The sequence below is a fragment of the Megalops cyprinoides genome, chromosome 17 (genome assembly GCF_013368585.1).
Source record: "Megalops cyprinoides isolate fMegCyp1 chromosome 17, fMegCyp1.pri, whole genome shotgun sequence".
Classification (NCBI taxonomy): Eukaryota; Metazoa; Chordata; class Actinopteri; order Elopiformes; family Megalopidae; genus Megalops; species Megalops cyprinoides.
This window is the reverse complement of record NC_050599.1, coordinates 13,641,283-13,661,427: the sequence shown is the minus strand read 5'-3', so window position 1 is coordinate 13,661,427 and position 20,145 is coordinate 13,641,283. Positions and strand designations below refer to the sequence as shown.

General features: G+C 39.8%; 1 protein-coding gene across 3 annotated transcripts in view; it reads right to left on the bottom strand.

Moving 5' to 3' along the window:
• cnih3 (cornichon family AMPA receptor auxiliary protein 3) overlaps positions 1–20,145 on the bottom strand; it is a 31,623-nt gene that overhangs the window by 9,413 nt on the left and 2,065 nt on the right. For all 3 annotated transcript variants that reach the window (XM_036550068.1, XM_036550066.1, XM_036550067.1), the window contains exons 2-3: positions 14,782–14,850; positions 9,645–9,692 (exon numbers count right to left, since the gene is read on the bottom strand). In XM_036550068.1, the coding sequence (XP_036405961.1) occupies positions 9,645–9,692; positions 14,782–14,850 (117 nt within the window). The remainder of the gene's footprint in view (positions 1–9,644; positions 9,693–14,781; positions 14,851–20,145) is intronic.

Sequence of the window (20,145 nt, the reverse complement as noted above, 5' to 3'; positions counted from 1 at the left end):
TACGCTGCAGTTTCAACACCCACATCTGATAGGCCCCTGTGAGTCCTGGGTCGGCCGCACATTAAAGAGGAACTAGGCCTCTGAGCCATCTCTGTTCAGACGTTCTCACATTGCCTCTGTTCTGAAGACTGCCTGGAAAATTCCCAAAAAACTTGTAAACTTGTTTTTATGTCTTTGTTTTGTCATCAGACATAAACTCGTGGTTTACGGATAAGGATGTCCCGAAAGCTCTCTGTTCATCTTTCAGTCTGACAACATGGGGCTGCTTTACAATCTATGGCTTTTATAGAACTTCTGAAGAATCTCATTTCTGAGGCTATGGACAACTGGTATTCTTGGCAATCCCCCATGACCAAACCTCCTGCAACACTATTATTTTCCATCCCAATTAAAGAAGACTTAAGGTGCAGGGGTATGTCTGGAGGTTCACTCCCACACCAGCCATCACCTTGATGAATGGAACTGAGCGAAGTCTACAGTTCTTGTGTTCATACTAAAAATGCATTTTACCATCCATTTTTCCATGCTGGTTCAATGATGTTTAGAAAGTAGTTAAAGTAGTAGACAGAAATTAATCATTTTCTTATTTTGCACCGAAGTTTGTTTTTGCTTACCTTTTTTCACCTAACTGTCCATCAGATTTGTTTTATAAATGACAAGGTGATATGTACAGTAATTCAAAGGAATATTGTGTCTGATTCATGTGTACAAACAATTTTGCGCATATGATAAATGTATTTGTTCATAGATGAAAAGTTGAAATCAATTTGTTCTTAGTCGAAATTTGTTCTTGTGTATGAATTTAAACTTTCATGTTTCTCAGCATTTAAGGAGAAGTGCACAGTGCACTACACTTTATAGAGACATTTATGAGAAGCCCAGGAACAGCTCAAGGTTGCATTGGAGCAAGAGAGAAAATTAGAAGAAAACTGAAAAAACATCTAGGCTCATAAGCTCACAATTAGCCTCCCATCATCAGCTGGTCAAGAGGCAGCAATAAGCCAACGGGTCAGACCAGTCTGGTAATTAAAAGACTTGGATGCAGAGCTACTCAGCTGAAGTTCAAGAGGTCCTGGTGTGTTTCAAGGGCTTCTTTTAAACCTCTCCAGGGATGTGTGCATTCAGCGCCAGCTCTTTCAGCGTTTTAGCGCCTAATAAGAGCTCTAGCATTTTGGTTCAGTGGAGCACATTTGACTCTTGAGCACTCACTCCTCCCTCACTGACTACGGGTCATTATTCCCACACTGCTGTTCTTTCTTCAGCATTCGCTGTGCCACAGTCACCAATTAAAGCCACTTAACTTTAATTATACAGTTCTCTGGCTGGGTACGCAGGCAAGACACATTCTGGCAGATTTATAAGTAAAGAGCTATTTCAGTAAAAAAAAAAAGTAATCTATACCAAACTACTTGTCTTAACATTTGACAGTGGTTATAGTCAGTGTCACTCCCATTTCTACCCCATTTGATTTAATAAACTGTTATTATGGACAGATGGTAGACTGCAAAGGAGAAAAATAAAAAACTGGAGACAGAAGAAATAAAAAAGTATTAACATTTTAAAGCCAATGACAGTTTATATTTAAAGACTGAAAACTTTCAAAAAAGATTCATGTCTTTTATCTTGCCATGATGACCTTGGAAGTTAGTCTAGGTAAGACCATCTGCCAATATTTTTCATGCTACAGTCTGGAAATTTGAGCTCAGATTTAGCCAATTCAGATCTGACCACAAGATATATAGTGCTGAAATTTGAGTGATGGAATTCAAGCAACTATTATGTTTTTAGTTCCTGCACATGATTTTTTCTTTCATTTCAGGCAACCACCAAACTCAGGAGCTAGCATATGAAACAAACACAACCTCCCCCTCCCACAATCTTTTCAAGTCTGTCCTCAAAGTTAAAGGGAAAGCACACTGCACTCAGCAAGCCCTTATCCTTCTAATACAAAACCATTTACGGTGCGTCACTCAACACATGCACCACTGGCCTGCACTGCACACCACTCCGGCAAATGGACTTTTTAAATATGGGTGGAGACTCTTGTAACCAAAATGACACTCACAAACACTGTTTAGGAAGATTTTTTGTGTTAATCATGATGTTTGTGATAATATCAGGGGCCCATTCTTCTGCAGAGCTATGCATGGTTTTGAAATGTTCGACAATGCCTCAAGGGAAAAAAAATAATAAAAAACTCCTGAGTTTTTTCCATTATCGTACACGTGTGCTAGGTCTGTAGGTGGTGAAGCTTTGAGGAAATAGAGGTTTGCCACGCTTGTTTTGTTTACACAACTTGCCCACACACACATAAATTACTCCATTTCCACGACTGCCCTGCCTACGCAAGTCATGTGACAGCAAACCCCAAAAGGGAATGTAATGGAGCTCTTCCATATCCAAACCTAAACGTGACTGATAATTAGAATTATTTCATCATCAACTTTGAATGAAACAAAATGGGCCAAACAAACGCATATATTTTCATACAGATTCACATGTGGAATTCCAGTTCAGCCAATGTCTACAGTTAGCTACTGTGTCTGACTAGCAGTTTAGTTGATCTAACATTTTATAAACAGAAAACCATTGTGTGGACAACATGGTGTAGAGCTCACAGCTACCTCTGCAAGCTAGCTATTACCTGTGCTTTCACTTGTGTTAGCTAGCTAATTTCAGTACTTTTCAAACCAATGTTGTTCTTCAGGGACTCTACCTACCCTCAAAGAGTTCTGTAATTAAATGCGACCTTTAAGGTTTTCTAAAGATGTTATATGACACATGCTATACAAATCATTTCTCATTAAACACTGAAAAGAGAAGAATATTCAGCTGAGGCCCAGCTCCAGGTCTTTGCTGCACCAAGAGAAAGCAATAGAGAATACTCAGAACAGTGAAAATTTGCAAAGGACAACAAAATATGACGCTGAGAAAAAGACCATGACATTCACAAAAATAATTTAAATTTACATATAAATATGCTGCAATGCAAGCCACATAGAATATTCTCCGCCCAATTCATTTGTTTTCAAAACTAATCTGGATATAGCTCATTTTAGTGGTAACACACTTTCTCTGCCATCAGAGATCAAAAGCGCTTCTAGTCTCCAATTACTGTCTTTCTTGTTACAAAAGCAATGATAATTAAGAGCATATAATTATACTTATTTTCTCTTTAAAAGACACTTATTCCTCAGAGACATAATAGCAAATGAATGTACTTTCTATTTTGTTACTCAAACGTCGTGCATTTTTCAAGAATGGTTAATAACTTCAGCGAAGACCTCTTCAACATCTAATCTGAGCAAATTTATCAAGTCTTGTCATGTATTTTTCGTTCAATTTCCCTCCTCTATCTATATAAGCATCTATGTTTATTATTAATAACGATCCTTGGAATGCTTGGAAAATTGGAGTTATAAGAAGCTGGCTCCAAAAAAGGGTTCCATTTATGTATACTTTGATCTAACTCCGCTCCTGGCATTTCTAACCTTTGTAAAAGAATGAGTTTGTCTTTTTGCAAAAAAAGGTTCAGCATATTAGGTTATGACTGGCCCAGAAACTTAAGTATTGAACAGAACATAGTGAACCAGCTATTGTAAAATTGAGTTGCACTACTAATATCAAAAGCACCTCAACCTCAAACTAAGTTCAGACATTCTTTCTCAAACAGCATAGGGACTGTAAGACTCAACACATCTTTGACAGGGCAAAAAGGCTTGTTAAAACACAAATTCCTCTAGAAAGAAATTCTCCTCCTCTACTCTTTACTGGGGATAATCTCCCATAACGCTTGAAAATGTGTGATCAGAACTGGTTAACAAAGGTTTTTACACTTAAAAGGCTGAATAAAAAATTCTCACACCCTCTGGATCAAAGTTATGGTTGAGCAACAGACAAAACATTTCATTCCATCTACATTTGTGTCATCTCTGTGTCTGCATTCCAATATATTTCTGCCTCCTACCCTCTTTCAAGGGTCCTCAAATGATGCATTTGAAAAAAAAAACATTTGGTCCCTGACCATTGGAACTCCATGGGTCACGCTGTATACCTGTGAAATAACTGGGGGTTTGAGATCAATGTGATCCATTGCTTGTCCTCTGACCTAAATGTGAGTGAGGTACAACCTCATCCTATGGAGAACTGATACGATTCAGTGCACTGTCAGTGGTGAGGAGTCATGAATATGCAGCACAGAGGAGACTCGGGCAACACTGAGTTTTTCAAAAAGTATGATACTGACGGTTAAAGCTGAAACAGGATGACAAAGGCAGGGGGGTAAAGCTGTTGCAGAGCAGAGTGAGATGGTGCGGTGGGTGTGGGAGGGGTGACGGGGTGGTGGATAATTGCATTGATTTAGGGATTGAAGAGAACACTGTGTTTTCAGGTCCTCTCTAATGATGACATGAAGCTTGTACAGAGACTATCGCACCTCAGCTGACTGCGCACTGACTTAACGCCTTGGTGACAAGCTAATAGGCCCCCACAGTCCTCTCACACCCCCGCCCCAGAACAAACAGCACGCAGAGTGTGACGCAATTCCAAATGATTACAGGGCATATTGTAGATTGCTATTTTAAAACACGATCCAAAGCAGAATATTTTTTGTATAATAGTAGGCTCGAAGAGATTTAATAACCGGGCTCCAAGTGCTTAATTTTTAATGTTTCATCTTTGAAAAGCCAGTTTAGCATTTACATCAGAGCTAATAAGCACTAATGTTCAACCGTGCTTTCCGTTCCCAGTGATCTTAGCCTCTCATGCATATTCACAATGTATAGCCCAGCAGTGCTGCCAACCTGCTCGACGCTACACATGATATCCACGGTACAAGGGTACGGAGTAGTAAGCACTTGAGTCCCCGCGGATGCCCTCATCCTGCCTGGGGTGATTTAAAGGCAAATGAAGCTTTGCTCAAGGCGGTGCCAGGATTTTTCTGTTGCAGCTCGGAATTTCAGTGCAACGAGTGTGAGAGAGGGGCCGCAAGAACGGCTCATCCTCTGTGGAAAGCTGCTTGGTGCTGGCATGAGTGCCGCCTCTGGAAGAGTCTGACTGGTAACACTAATGAGTCGTTTCGTTCTGGTGGCCTTGTTGCAGAATCAGTACTGACATGGAGAAAACAGAGGCTGTTACACACACACACACACACACACACACACACACACACACACACACACACACACACACACAAACACACACACACAGCGCCATAAAACCCAATCCAAGTACACTGGTATCTGTTGGGTCTAAATCTAAAAGCTTCAGTTTCCAACAAACAGAGATCTAAGCGTCTGATGTTTTTTGGTGACCAGAGAAAGCTACTCTGTTAGCCAGCTCCATTTATGATGTAATAATAGAGTACAGCAACTACATTCTAGTCTTTCTCATGGGGAAATGTCTTATGAAAATGTTTTTGATCATTCACAGTTCCCACAAAGACAGAGTTCATGTGTGCTTATTGGATTATTTAAATCTCATCTGAGCACCACATATAGAGGCTTCCAGTCTGACTCCCTATACTCCCTCTCTGAATTTCACTCTTGTGAAGACGATGAACACAGATGCATTAATACGGCACTTTTAACAAAGGGAGTTATTTCTGTAGAGCGTGCAGCAAGGATTTCTGCAGACATTTATTTTTAGATGTAGAAAGTGACTAAAAAGTAAAAATGAACTGCAGCTCTGTATTTTCTCCACTGGTTCAGCATAGCAACTGGCAATAGAGGCAAAAATGCTCTGGTAACAGAGACACTAAGATCAATATAATGTAAGGAAAAAAGCACAAACTCACACTTGAAAATAAAATCCTAAATACAGATTCAGTGCCATTGTGCAATTTGAGGTGCATTACACTATATCACCAGAGTAATGAGGCGAGAAATGTTACATAGGCCATCGCTTAGCATGCATCACACACTAAGTCTATAAGCCTTTGTGACACTTGGATCCACTGTGGTTTTATGACTGGCAGTCTATTTCGCACAGCCTATAAGCCGTATCATGGTGAAGGAAGCAAGCGTTTCACATTATGTTTTTTTTTCCCCAACAAGGAGGTGACTCTCGCGCCAGTCTGTCTCCCATTATTAGGCATCTATGCTAATGCCTTTAAAGATGAATGCGGAGCCGAGTGCTGTGATGGGAAGGACAGAAACCTTTGTACTGCAACATCAAAAGTACCTTCCCGTTTGAAGAATAAATATGCCGGGCTGAGGCGACCACAGGGGACTGCTGTGTGTTCCTCCATGGGCTCTGCTGATTGGCTCAGAGGAAAATTCACCTTGACACTCACACTGGAAAACAACCGGCTTTACCACAGCAAGACACTAATGTTGCTCTGTTTTTTTATAAAAGCAACAGGAACAGGAAATTAAAGAGGAAATGGAGTGATGGGGTGGGGGGGGGGGAGTGCGGGGGTCAAGGACGTGATCCTGTTTTTCCTGTGGTCAGATCACAACCGACTCACTGTAACATAGGCAAGCATACAGAGCCGCTCAAGGTCACCATGTTTTGAACATAACTGAAAAAAAACATGAAAACATGAAGTAGAGAGGGTGCATGTTTGAACATTCTCATTTATGGCTAAACGAATCATTTGTTCACCTTTTTATTTTTGCAGAAACTGGTACATACAACAACTGACATTAACGCAGAAAATTATACCATAACTTCCACATTCCTTATCTTGTGTTATGGGGGGAAATATGAGAATTTTCAGTGTGAAAGAAATGCACGGTGTCATAAGCAGAAACTATATTGAAAGTGTCTTTTCCACTGAAGCGTCTCCACACACAATAAAATAATGTTCCTCTCTGTGTAAGGCAGTGCGGGATTTAATGCACAAATTCCAACACAGTCAGAAGCAACAGCAATGCAGGCTGTGATTAATATTAATTTAAATTGCTTAGTGGTGGCTGTCAATTGCCTGTTGAGTTGAAAAGAAACACTTTTTTTCCCTCCACAGCTCCTGCCTAGGATTAAAGCTCAGTGCCTTTACATAATCTGTGATTATTCAGATGGTGAAAAGTTGGCAATTTTCTGCACCTGGGAGAGAAATCTCACTGGGAAAAGGTTCTTGTTTCTTATCAGGGTTCAGCTTCAATGCACTTGTTTGTTTTCTTAAGCCGCCACTGTTTTGAAATGCAGAATTGAGAGGTTATTTTTTTCCCTACAATGCAATTAAAGAGGCACCCCAGACTGCCTTTATCTGACATGTTAAATCATACAACAACTCTGTGTGAAATACAATCCAAACTCTCTTTCAAGAATATTTGAAGAAATTATAGTTGCTTTAACTTCGTGATGGCTTATTTCAACCTTTTATTGGAATTTTAGATTTGGAATACATTTTTTTTCCCACACAAATACTATAATAACTAATACAGCTTGATAGAGAAATCATTTTCACACCACCAATTTGTATCATACTACATTCATGATAAACAGAAAATTTTGCGAACATACAGCCCCATTCCATCTGAGCCCGTGGCCCTGGTCTTGCCATCCAGCCGATCACTCATCTGAGTGTGATTTCAGTTACATGGTTTTGCAATTTATACTTTTCCATCAGTGGCCTCTTGCAGAAAACTATGTACCCACCTCAAAGAATGCAAGGAAATGTGAGAAGCTTAATGACCTGTAGGGTGAATCAGTGATAACCTGATCTGCAGAGATCCAGCTAGTACAAAAAATACAAGGTACAGCATGTAGACTGAAAAAAGCCAGGAAACTTCATAGAAATGGTAGCTAGATGGTTTGGCATGTCTGCAAAATTATGTTCTATACTTTCAAACCTCCAAACCCTAATGAAAGTTTCTGGAGTAAACCGAGACTTTTGGAACGGCAACACACTACCATTGAAATCCTCTTAGGCCAACCTCATATTACATAAAAAGTGAAGGGAAAACCAAAAGCAAACAAATAAAACATTCATTTTTGAAAAATAGTATTTAAAAAGTGTTTCTAAAAGAGTATTAAATTAGCCAAACAAACAGGCAGATATCATTACTCATCTTTTTCTATATAAAACAACACTTCAGAATGCCACATGAAAAAAGCTACAAATATGCTTAGACTTATTTATAGTAAATATCATACATATATTACAAATCACCTACTCATACATACTATAAATATGTAGTATATGAACTATATGTTTATAACTTCAAAATCTAGCATTGTCAGTACCAACCATCTAAAAATGTCTTCTAGTAAAATGACAGTTAAGCAGAAATTCCCTTCAGACCAGTGAAGTACTGTGCTCATAGGGCACCATGGATTCAGGGAGACACTTATGCAGATGTGTAGCACAGGTCATTCTCGCAAGGACACTACAGTCCTCCAGAACGTGACAAGGGCCCCAGGCAATGTGTTTACTAGATGAATAGAGGATGACAACCCTAACCCCCTCTGGCCAATGGCCATGCAGAGGAACGAAAACAGGTACCGTACAGCATCATGGATAGACAGGGCGGTGAAACAGATGCCACATTGATGTTGCGCTACGGCTTTTTTTGTCCTGCTCATCACTCGTACAGAATCCCAGTTTTTTCCACTGAGACAACAGTAAAGATCAAAGCTAAAACTAATCAAAGGCCTCCTTCAATATAGGCTAAATCATTACGGACTAGTACATTTTTTTTCTTTATGTAATATTTCATTAAAAGAAAAAAAAAAACTTCAATTCATCCAAGGCTTGCTCAGCAATTTTTTTTCAGTCCTTAATGTTTCAGTGTAGTTAAAAAGATCACATTACTCATCTGTGTTAGTCATTATTACTTTCAGTTCTCAAGCCAGCTGACAAAATTATCAATGTTGACACATTCCACCTCTTACTCCCACGTTACAAATCCGGTTACGTTTGACAGGTCATGCTCTCTGACACATTTTCCACCAGAGGATTTACGCGTGTCGTGCTGATGCATGTTTTATGTCATCAAATGTACTGCATTTCATTCAGTTCAGGGACACACTCTAGAATGCTGTCGAGAATGTACGAACGCTGACTTAAAGCAATGAGTACAACAGGAAAAATTGTCAGACCTAACCATTCAAAACTGGAATTACTAGAGGAACAATAAGGCCCATGTTTCTTCTACACAAAACTTATCACTGTCCCAGTACCAACCTTAACCCACACAACTTACAAAAACAGGCCTAAAGCAGATAGTTCAGTCTCAAGTGTTTTGTATTGTGTACATCATTCGACATCAAAGGGCCGTCAAGAACCTTCTCTTCCCATGGTAATATTCGGAACCTAACAAACCTTTGACAGAACACTCTTTCCATCCAAAGGACCATTTTCACTTATATCTGTTAACCAAACAGGGGGTGTTTTTCATGTAGTCAGAATATTATTTTATTTGTATAAGGTTAATTTTTAAACTCTGTATGTTTGTGTCTGTATGTTTATGTCTGTGCACACAAAATTGCACATTTCCTCTGCACATTGTTATGTTTAGAAGACTCATTGCACACTGAGACCCATGTTCTGAAACTCACCTGCACTCATTCTTCACTACTTGCATCAGCAAGCCCGTTGTCTCAGAAACATGTACGATTTACAATCTGGCACAACGAGACTATTGGCCACTCAAGATGGCGAAGCCAATGGAGTATGCAACAAGGGCCTGATTCTCAATTACCTTTCGCAGGAGGAAGCAGATCCGTTCGATGTTGCGGAGCCTCTCGCGCTGTGGAGGACAAATGGAGAAACAAACCATTAATTCCCCAGAGAAAAAGGATATTTTGGATACCACTCATATATGTAACACTGGAAGGTAGTCATCTGCTCTTGTATTTTTAATGCAGGGCCAGAGCTGACAGTAATTAAGAGAGAGAGAGGATGCAGGGAGACCAAGAGAAAACCTCATTAATGGTATTTCAGGCTAATATGATGCTGGGAGCGACATAAAGATGCACACTTGTGAATCTCGCAAGCATTTTTTCTCTTTTTTTTTTTTTGCATCTTGCAGTTAACGAGTGAATGGCCTTTGGAAACACTGGGTTGTTACTGTTATAAGTTTTGAAGCGGGGATGAGGCAGTGGGGGAATCATTGCCACCTCAGATGCCAGCACAGTGTCTCGCAGCTGTTGTCTGCATGCAGCGCTGTGGGCCTTACAAGCTAACATGCCCCGAAGCGCTTGTCTTCCATAGCTCTCCTATATCCTTTGCGGGAATTACAGCATGGCAGCAGAACTGGCAAGGACATCAAGGACCATATTTAGCAAACAACTGCTGGGGTGAAGTTGAATTTCTTGAATGAAATAAAAGCCATTTCCATATGATGGTTACATAAAAGTGTTGAAATCTCTTTTATGGAGCTGGACCGGTTTGCGTATGGTGTGGACTTAATTGCTCTAAATATTAATATCGCATTAATATTTAAACATCAGGATGGCACACTTAATTTTTGCACCCTCTCTGTTAAACACAAACGCACTATAAAAATTCCCTTTTCTTCACTACTTAAATATATATATATATCATTTTTAGTAGTATGAACCATAGCAAAAGATTACTAGAGCATATATACTAGCTTTAATGTTGAAGACTGAATAAATGTGATATGAACGATGTGGAGCAGCTGGACTTGGCAGCAAGGGGGACTCTGTTGCTATTTTGAAAAGTTGTATTAATGATGTTTAAACATACATATTTGATTGCCATTTTTTTTTAAATCTCCAAGAAGGAAACACTTCATCCAGTATAATTCATTATTCATGCCGTTAGCCTAAGCTTATAAATAATGTAATCTGAGGTAACACTGGAAGGAGGGCTTAAGTCTGAGGTAAGAGCATTGTAACGTTGTACAGTCCACCTTCACTTTTAGCACAAAAACATTCTCCCCTTTGTCTGAATTTGAGAATCTAAAGGTCCTTATTTTGATTTATTTGTTACTTGCTTCTTGGATCCTAATATTTTCAGTGACCAGTTATTCTTCCCCCTGTGCTGTCCATTTGAAATGTTTTCATAGAAAAGTGTACATTTCCAATTAAATATATTTATAAATGTAGTGAATTTGTGCTGCAGATTTGCAATAAGTTTAGAAAAATACACATGAGAGAAGAATAAGAAAATTAAATAGGTTGAATTCTGAAATGTGTCATCTAAGTACTGAATCTTTTCTCCATCTTCTAGGAAACCAATTTTAATTCCTGGAACCCCATCTCCACTGACCTGTCAGCATATTCTCACTGTATTATCAAAATAGCCATGACTTTTACAGCACATTGTCCTTATTTTTGGGTTACACTGGGTTTAATGAAGTCCAAATGTGAGACATTTTCATTTCAGTTTCCATCACTGAGTTGGCTACCATGCAAATATATTCCAGTGGCAGTCATGGAGACTACAGATAACTGCCGACGTAACATTTATAATTAGGAAGCAATTAGAATGAATTCGCTTTGAAACGTTAGTCAGAGAAAATGTGCTTGACAAGTACTGCAGCACTGTAAAAAATAATAAAAAAATAAAAGTAGATTTGGGCAAGCAAATGAAAGATAGTTAATGAACAGTAAACACAGGAGAAAGAGATGGGTTATAAACATGGAGAGGGCCACTTGCACAGCTACTCACTGCCCCCCAAATAAACTTAATATGTGGGAATTTAAAAAGATGCAATCTTATTTACACGGATTAAATAGCCAAACACAAACATATCATAACAAACAACAAACAATTTCGTCAATGCCAGACATACAGTATGTAGTTTATGTATAGGATTACAGATATTCACACATCCAAACCAAACTAACCTTATGTACCCGTAAGTACACCAATATGATAAATTTGGAAAGAGTGCCTTGCACAATGAAACTTGTACAACAGTCACGATTTTTATTTGTATTACACCAAGCTTTCTCACAGGACCTTTGCCTAACTGTTTTCTTGTTTCCTTGTTCAATTTAATACTTTTAAAATATAACCTTGTGTTAGATTATAACAGATTTTTTTTTGTTTTGGACATGCAAAAATACATTTTTACCACTGTTGCACAGTGATAATAATGAATACACTGCTTTATTGGGTCTATTTTAATACGTCTCTGTGTGAGTACAAACCTGTCTGAAGCCCATTTTGGGTCCGGACCCATAGTTCAAAAGCCAATAGTTTCCAGGAGTAACCAGTGGAGGATGGATTGGGATCATTAGGGTGGGGATGTGACATCTCATTGCATTGATGGATCATGGGAAATGGATCACTGCAGGACAGCTGAATGACAGCTACTCAGCTGTCTAATTAGTTCATATCCTTCATATTGCTCTAGAAAGGGACAAAATAGCTGTGGTTCATTTGCTTGGCGCCGAACCAGATCTCTGGTTTGTTCACATCTACGCGTTTGCTTTTTTCATGGCCGGTCTTGAGGGCTGGTCTAAGTCTAAGGCACTGAAACTCGAGTGTGAGTCCAGTAATTTCCACTGCAGATGACCACCCTTGTCTATTGTGAGATGGTCTGGACACAGCACACGGCAGAGTGCACCGTACAGACCGAAACAGCACAACGCTGAGCAAGAGTCTCCCGTCCATTTTCTGCCCGTAATTACATGTTCAATCAAACACAAGAAAGTGTTCCGGCTCAGTAATTGTTACACTTTCGCATTCCCTAATTCCTGTGGGGGGTGGGGTGTGGGGGGTGGGAGGGGGGCTGTCTAAAATTTGACACTGTGGAAATTTGGCAGCGGCGATTCTCTCCGGCTGAGCACAGAGCTTTGATAGCAGAATCCACTGGTCATACAAAAAAGATGAAGATGACTTTGTAGAAAACAACTCTAAAAGTGAGTGTCAAGGTCAATCCTGGCATTCTCTGAACACAGCATGGGGGGAGCAGCCACAAGGTACAAATAAAATTTGAGCTCGGCTAAAGAGCTGATAACAAGATTTACTGTACCCACACATACAGTGTAAGGCAATGGCTCCTTGTACTACATTACATAAAAATAAAGAAAATGTGACACTGTTTCTGTTTACTACAGTGTGAAACATGCACTGTTTTTGTTTCCACATTGTCAAGAACGTCAAAATGCATGAAGGGATTCACTTGATATCAAACCATTGAAATACATTTTTAGCTCAAAAGTTTACGAGGTGTCACAAATTAATATGGCCACAGATTATGAAAAGATCATTGACAATTCATTAAAATCTGCGCAGAACATTGTTCTCAATCAGTACTGAAAAGGGCTGTGCATTACATCCATAATTAATCTGTTAAATGTATACAATGGCCTTTATATTATTCAATTAAAATAAAGCATGATGACACCATACCTACTTGTACCAATGGGTAATATATTCATCGTTTCATATGTTTCATATGTTTCATATGTGATGAGATTTAAATAACAGATACTCTCATCTTTTAAACCCACTCATCCCTGCAGAGGTAACAAAAGTCATTTTTGACCCATAGGATGAAGAGCCCTCAGCCATATACAACACAAAGTGGGTTCTCTTCTCTATTCCCTGTTCTGTGTACTACACATATGTGGATACTTCCACATGTATGTATGTACTCTTGTACGTATATATGTACACACACACACACACACACACACACAAATATAATATATTTCATACCTATTCTTAAATGCACACACACATCCACATGTTAAAGGTAAGCATTTATGTTTTGTTTAAAGTGTCCACACCCAGCATGTCTGGTGCTGAAACAACGCACTAAATCAACACCTGTCACAATGCACCCCATTTCTGGGTTTCTTCCCAGAGCAGGGTATGCGTCTGTGTGCAGACAAGTCCGGCGCCCCGCGGAGAGTTCCCACGGTGAACTCTGGCTTCCACCGGGCAGCCGGCTGACAGCAGCTACTAATTAGCTTGCCTGGGTGCAAAGGTAAGGTGGCTGGGTGGTGAGATCGGCAAGGAAGTGATCAATCTTGCCCCCCCACCACCACCCCCACCTCCCCACCCCCAGCTTAATGCAGAGAGAAGGAGCTGAAAGGAGGGCTGTGTGAACTGTGTGTGTGTGTGTGTGTGTGTGTGTGTGTGGTTGGTTGGGGGGGTGTGTGTGTGTGTGTGGATGGTTGGGGGTGGGGGGGGGGGGTTACATGGTGCAGGGCAGCATGAGATGCTGTTTGGCAAAGCAATCACCAGATTTAAAAACAATACGCATTATGTCTTTTGCGCTCCTGTACCACAGACACTAAAGCTGGACGTTTTAAAAAGAAGTCTTACTAGTGTGACCAGAGCTGGCTGGTGGTGTTTAGGAGAGGGTAGCTGAAGAGAGAAAAGCCTAGAATGTGTGCTTACAGAAGCTTAGTGAGCAGCCTTAGGGGCAGACTGCACAGTTGGTACTGCAGTGGAGTTGTGGAGTCATATAGTATGAGGCAATCAGCATAAACCGTGCAATTAACATTTACAACATGTTTCTACATGCAAATACATCATTCTTTTCTCACTCATCATAGACTCCATGAGATGATCAATGATTATTTCACAATCAGCGATGGTCATTTAAATGTGAGTATCAGAAGTACTGAGTCTTTAATATTTATGCACCTGACCCCTACAGCACAGCTTATTTGGTTATTGTGGGGTCTGTTTGTCAGTGCTTTTCAGGGGAGGAATAAAAAAACAGCTGGCTTCTGTATTATTAATGCCCTGCAGTGGATGATGGGAGAGGCTTTGGAGCATAGCAGGAGTCACACCTGGAACCTAACACCTCCACACAGATCAAAGGCCCCCCTTAACCACACTGGCTGCACATGTCTTATGCACATGAACAGGCAGGACAGAAGAGAACGTTTTTTTTTTCTACTAACCGCGTGAAGTGGATTGCCCTGATCGATCGGGACCTTGAAATCTGCTTGGAGCTCATCGAAGGCTGTTATCTGAAAGAGGAAAAAAAAAAAGGGGGACACAGATTTAGCCTGCTGGACCTGTGAAAGGTCACTCATCGTTTCCTGCCGGAACGGGAGGCTGCCTGAATGTTTCCCTTTGATTCACCTTTCACCTCTTTTGAATTCACCACCAAGTCATAACACAAGGGATACATCAATACAGTGGACTATAGACAACAGGATACAAGATGGCAGTTGTGGAGGACAAAGCAGAAGACCTTATCACCTCTTGATTTCTTTATGACATTATTACGAACAATAAGTATACTATAGACATCAATTACATTATAGCATCATTGCATAAATATACTGTATATATTAAATATATTATAGCACTGTTAGATTTACATTTTTACACAAAAGATGTGTTTTTGGTTGGGAAAAAAAACACACTTTGCCCAAAGCGTTTATGATTGGTGCGGTAAGTTATTCATGGATTCCCTTATTCAAGGGGAATGGTGGGGATCTCCCGCTTTCTGAGTCATCCAGCCATGATCCAGGAGCATATGACTGAGAAAGAAGAGGATCTCAGTGGAGGGAAAAGCTGGTATACAACAGTGACACATGGTGAGAAGTAAGGAAATGCTGGCTGGATTATGCCTCTAGTTTACTGTACAGCTGCCTTTTCTCCAGGTGTGGAAATGCATGCTTTTCCCCCGTGAATAATTTAGAAATGGTGCCCTGTTTGTAAACACAGTGGGGAGATGGCAGCGGTGTTCTGTAAATCCCAACATTCAGCTGACATCACAGCTGACATAAATTTTTTGAGACTTTTCCACCTTATCATGGGTTTTTTCCAGCACCTGCACAGGTAGTGTTGTTGACTGAATTTGTACCTTTTAAAACACACGTGCCTTCTGTGATCAATGTGTTTTTAATGTCACTGTGTTAGACAATCATCTGCACATTCAGTAATCAGTACAATTGCAAGAGAACAAGGGACTACATCAGAAGAAAAAGAATATAACCACAGAGTATTTAAATCCTCGAAAGTAATGTATTACACAAAATAACACTTCAACCTCCATGGTCTTCATCAGATGAAGACCATGTAGATTGCAAGTTTTTTTTCTCTTTTTGCACTAAATCACTTGGGAGCATTTAAAACGTGTGTAGATACACTTCTTTCCTTCTGTTCTATCACTGTGTTGGACGCATCTATCTGCGACATCTAGAAAAACTGTTGCATTAGCACAACTGGTAAAACGGATCTTGCCTTTCTACAAAGATATTTGCTCTATAGTAAATATGTTGAGCCTCATAAAAACAGTTACCCGTATGAACACAATTGCAATGAAAAAACCCAAACCACCAAATGCCGCGTAAATCGTTAACTAGATCTCTTATTTTCTTCATGAAGCACAAAATCATCAGATGGCCTACTCACAGCTAACAGCTAAGAGAATTCAGCCAAACAGGCAAATCACATGCACAATACTGCCCTGCATGGATGGAAATGAAATAAAGCAGCCATAAACTGCATCTTAGCAGGCAAAGCTGCTATGTCTGCAGTGTATTCCGCACAAATCGCAACAAATGGAAATGGACGTGACAGACAGTGTCACGTGCTACAATGCGCAAAGCCCACCAACCACTCCACGGTGATTCAAGAACGTTCATTTGGGAATTATCATTTTTGACATACTGAAGTTCAAAAAGAATAATGCACTGCCAGCCAGATAATGCTCAATTGATTTTTTTTAACGTTTCCTCTAGAATTTCAAATGATATTCTGACTGAAAAATGACTCATGGGAAGGAGCTGTTTGGCTTCTTCATGGTTGACTTGTAAACATGCAAATATCCATGTGTATCTTGGCAGAACAAAGTGGCTATGGATTTGATTTTTCCTCCAGACTATCTCTTCCTCCAAAGTATCTCTGGCTGGCAAGAAATCAAATGAAAACCATACAGCTTCATTTAAAGCTCACTAATTAATGCTGTACACATGACTTCACATTGCTATGTATGTATATATGAAACAAATAAACACTAGACACCGCATAGCAAGTAAAGTAGTACCGTAGCACCCCTGGTGCAAGATCCATCCTGGCTTTTTATGACTCCATAAAGCTGAATGTTAAAGGTACAAAGCTTCACTGAATATTTGCTGTGGTTAAGAATTTAATTTAGGAATTTACAAAATCTTGACATGCTCCAAATAATGTACGAGCATACTATATAGTACGTTTGGTGAGTACGCATGGCCATCAGATATGCTCATGCTCATAGTATAGCATAGTATACTGCAAAGCACCTGGATATCATCCTAAAATTACCAAAAAAACACAAAAAACTAAGATGTACTGACTGTACAATATCCAGGAAATGATTTAATTGTCTTATATCAGATTTCATTGCCAATGGAAAGGGAAGGAAAGTTCCATTTCCATAGTGCAAAATGGAGAAAATTGCTAATTAGATAATGCAGCTCCTTCTCTCTGCAGTAAATGTAAATTGCTTGTTAGCAAGCCATATTGTGTGAACTTTGAACTTATTCACCAACCATGCTAATTACCTACCTACCTACAGAATAAAGAGTTCAATTGTTCCTACAAAGAGCAGCAAAGTGCAGAGATATTTGCATTGAGCCTTGCATTAACTGTGGGGTCTAATGAGGGAGGTTTCTGCTTTAATTCTGTTAACAAACACAGCTTTGGAGTGTTAAGCAAAAATGCCAGCAGTACAAACCTGAGAAAAAATGGAAGGCAAATTCACTTAAACAACGTATCATATTAAAAACTGCTGCAAATTAGTTTGACTGCATACCCTGACAGTAAAATCAGTAACTGCTATCTTAGCCAATTGTGATGCATGCTACCAACTGTGCTGCATATTACTTCCATCTTCCTGCCAAAACCACTGCTTCGCCTCATGGGTGAAGCCCCTTACGATGCTAAATTGTCATGCCTTTTTAATGGCACTTGAGGTGTCTGGCATAAGACCCACGTTCATAAACCAGACGCACTGTGATGTGAGCCACAGACCTTTGGAGGCCACAAATGGGATAATCTTTAATTGATCTGGATCTTTGATCTGGAAGCCATGCTGAGCTGTAGATAGTTTGCTTTTCAGATTGTCAAAGTGAAGTTTCTCTCTCTCTCTCTCTCTCTCTCTCTCTCTCTCTCACACACACACACACACACACACACATTGTACTGCTACAGCTAGTTCATTACATACAGTGAGAATCACAGATAACCCTCTGTTTGAAGTAGAATGATCTGTACACAATATCCATATCATATTCTGTCCATGAATGTATGATGTCATATTTATACAGTGTTATATCTACATTACCAAAAGTGAATAATTACATAGTGTATATTACCGAATCAAGCCAATCAAATAATTTCAAAACGCTTCTATAGGTTTTACACTTTGATGTGTCAGTTATTGCTTCATACTTTTGGTGACAGCAATTGTGACACCCACTGTATGTGATTAAGATCGGCTGTTTCTGATTCTTATCCTGTCACCCTCTGCCTCAATCCAAGAAGAAAATAATAGGAAAATCCTCTTTCATGATTTCCACATACATTACACCATGTCAAGCAGGTACATCAGAATGGAGTAGTAAAGTTGTGAGTTGGTAGCACCTTGTATATCTGGCTCCAACAGTCAGTGTGCCTGCAAAAGCTTAATCATACACTGTCCTATCAAATAAGTATTTATAAATTTAGAATGAGCATGACTGCTTCAGCCAGCATGGAGTCACATGGGTCTGAAATCAATAAGGAGTTCCTGTGAAAGATCAGTTTGCAATGACATCAGACCTGTGAATGTTCTTGTTAGGAAACAGTTAGTGCCTTGAAGTGGACGAATCTTTTCTTTGCATGACCAACAGAGAGAGATGGGAACACCATGTGCCAGCTAAGAGCCAATTCTGTTAACTTAACATATGCCCCTTAACATAATAAGCTACTCAATTATGTCCTCACTGGGGATTTTTCCATTAATCATAGGGTTTCTGGGAACACTGTATGAGGTACGTTAATGATATGTTTTATAATTGTACATTGCCAGCATGTGGGGAATGTGTTCTGTGGATTGGAAGCGTTTAACCACTCAAAATGCACACTGTCACTGAATGTGAAGTACACATGATCACATTCTCCCATGTGTCCTTGAATGGCTTAGTTCCATCAGCCATGTTAAACTGTGTTGACGTCCCCTGTAGATACTGGTCTACCTAAATAAATGAAACGTTACCTTACATTATCTTGAGGTGCAGTCATCTACGGAATGACATCGGATGTCTACTCCTTTTCTATCCTGCTTCTCTCAAGATGGTGAACAACTAGCACCCAGTGCCACTAGCTAGCAAGTTCAAAAATAAATAAAAGAAGTAAAAAAAATAAACTGTGGTCTCATACTAACAGCTAGATAGCTACAGTGACTAGGTGGAAAAATCGTCCTGCTTTGATTTTTAATATCCTCCTGAACTCTTTGTTCTGTATGGTGAGATATTCAATAGTTTCATTTTCCCATGTTTCACCACCTTTTACACCATTTACTTGCCATTGTGCCAAGCTTCTCTCTCTGTCATAGGTTCCACAAATGCACCTACTTCTGCTGAACATATATATATTCATGCACTGGCACACATCAAGTACTAGACCTGGAGTGACCCACTTTTGACCCAACCACACCTACAGCCAGCCTTTGCAGCGTGGGCACTGTATATTGATGATTGAATGTAGCTGATGGAAACCAGCCATAAGATGCTATCCCCAGGGAGCTCTAAGGAGTGACAGACCCGTGGATATTAAACAAAGAAATCCAGCGAGTGTGTGTGTGTGCGCGTGTGTGTGGACAGGGACACTGGAATGGCAGGCGCTGTGATGAGTTGTTGGACATTCCTGCTTAATGAGCATAATCCATCAGTCAGAGAAGTCTCTGACACAGCACTCATAATTCATCCAGAGTGACATGTCTGGATGCTCTGAGTGAGTTATTAGTGACGTAACTGTCATAACTGGGCACTCTAAACGTATCCATGCTGTCCCAACTGTGTTCAGTGCAGTCACTTTTGAAGGACACATTTGAATATACCACAAAGAGGCAACAAAATGCACAAATGTAGTACCATTCTCCCTTTGAAAATTCCGCCTATAATGAGAATTTTGTTTGTGACAAGAGCACGGTGTCAGGGGATTAAAAACAACTCAACCAGGCAAAACCGAACAGCATATGCAGTGATTCTATGTTATGTCAGCATATTTAACTGCTACCTTCTGGGCAATAAATATCGTATGGTCAAGGTTCATTTATTTAATACAGTTTT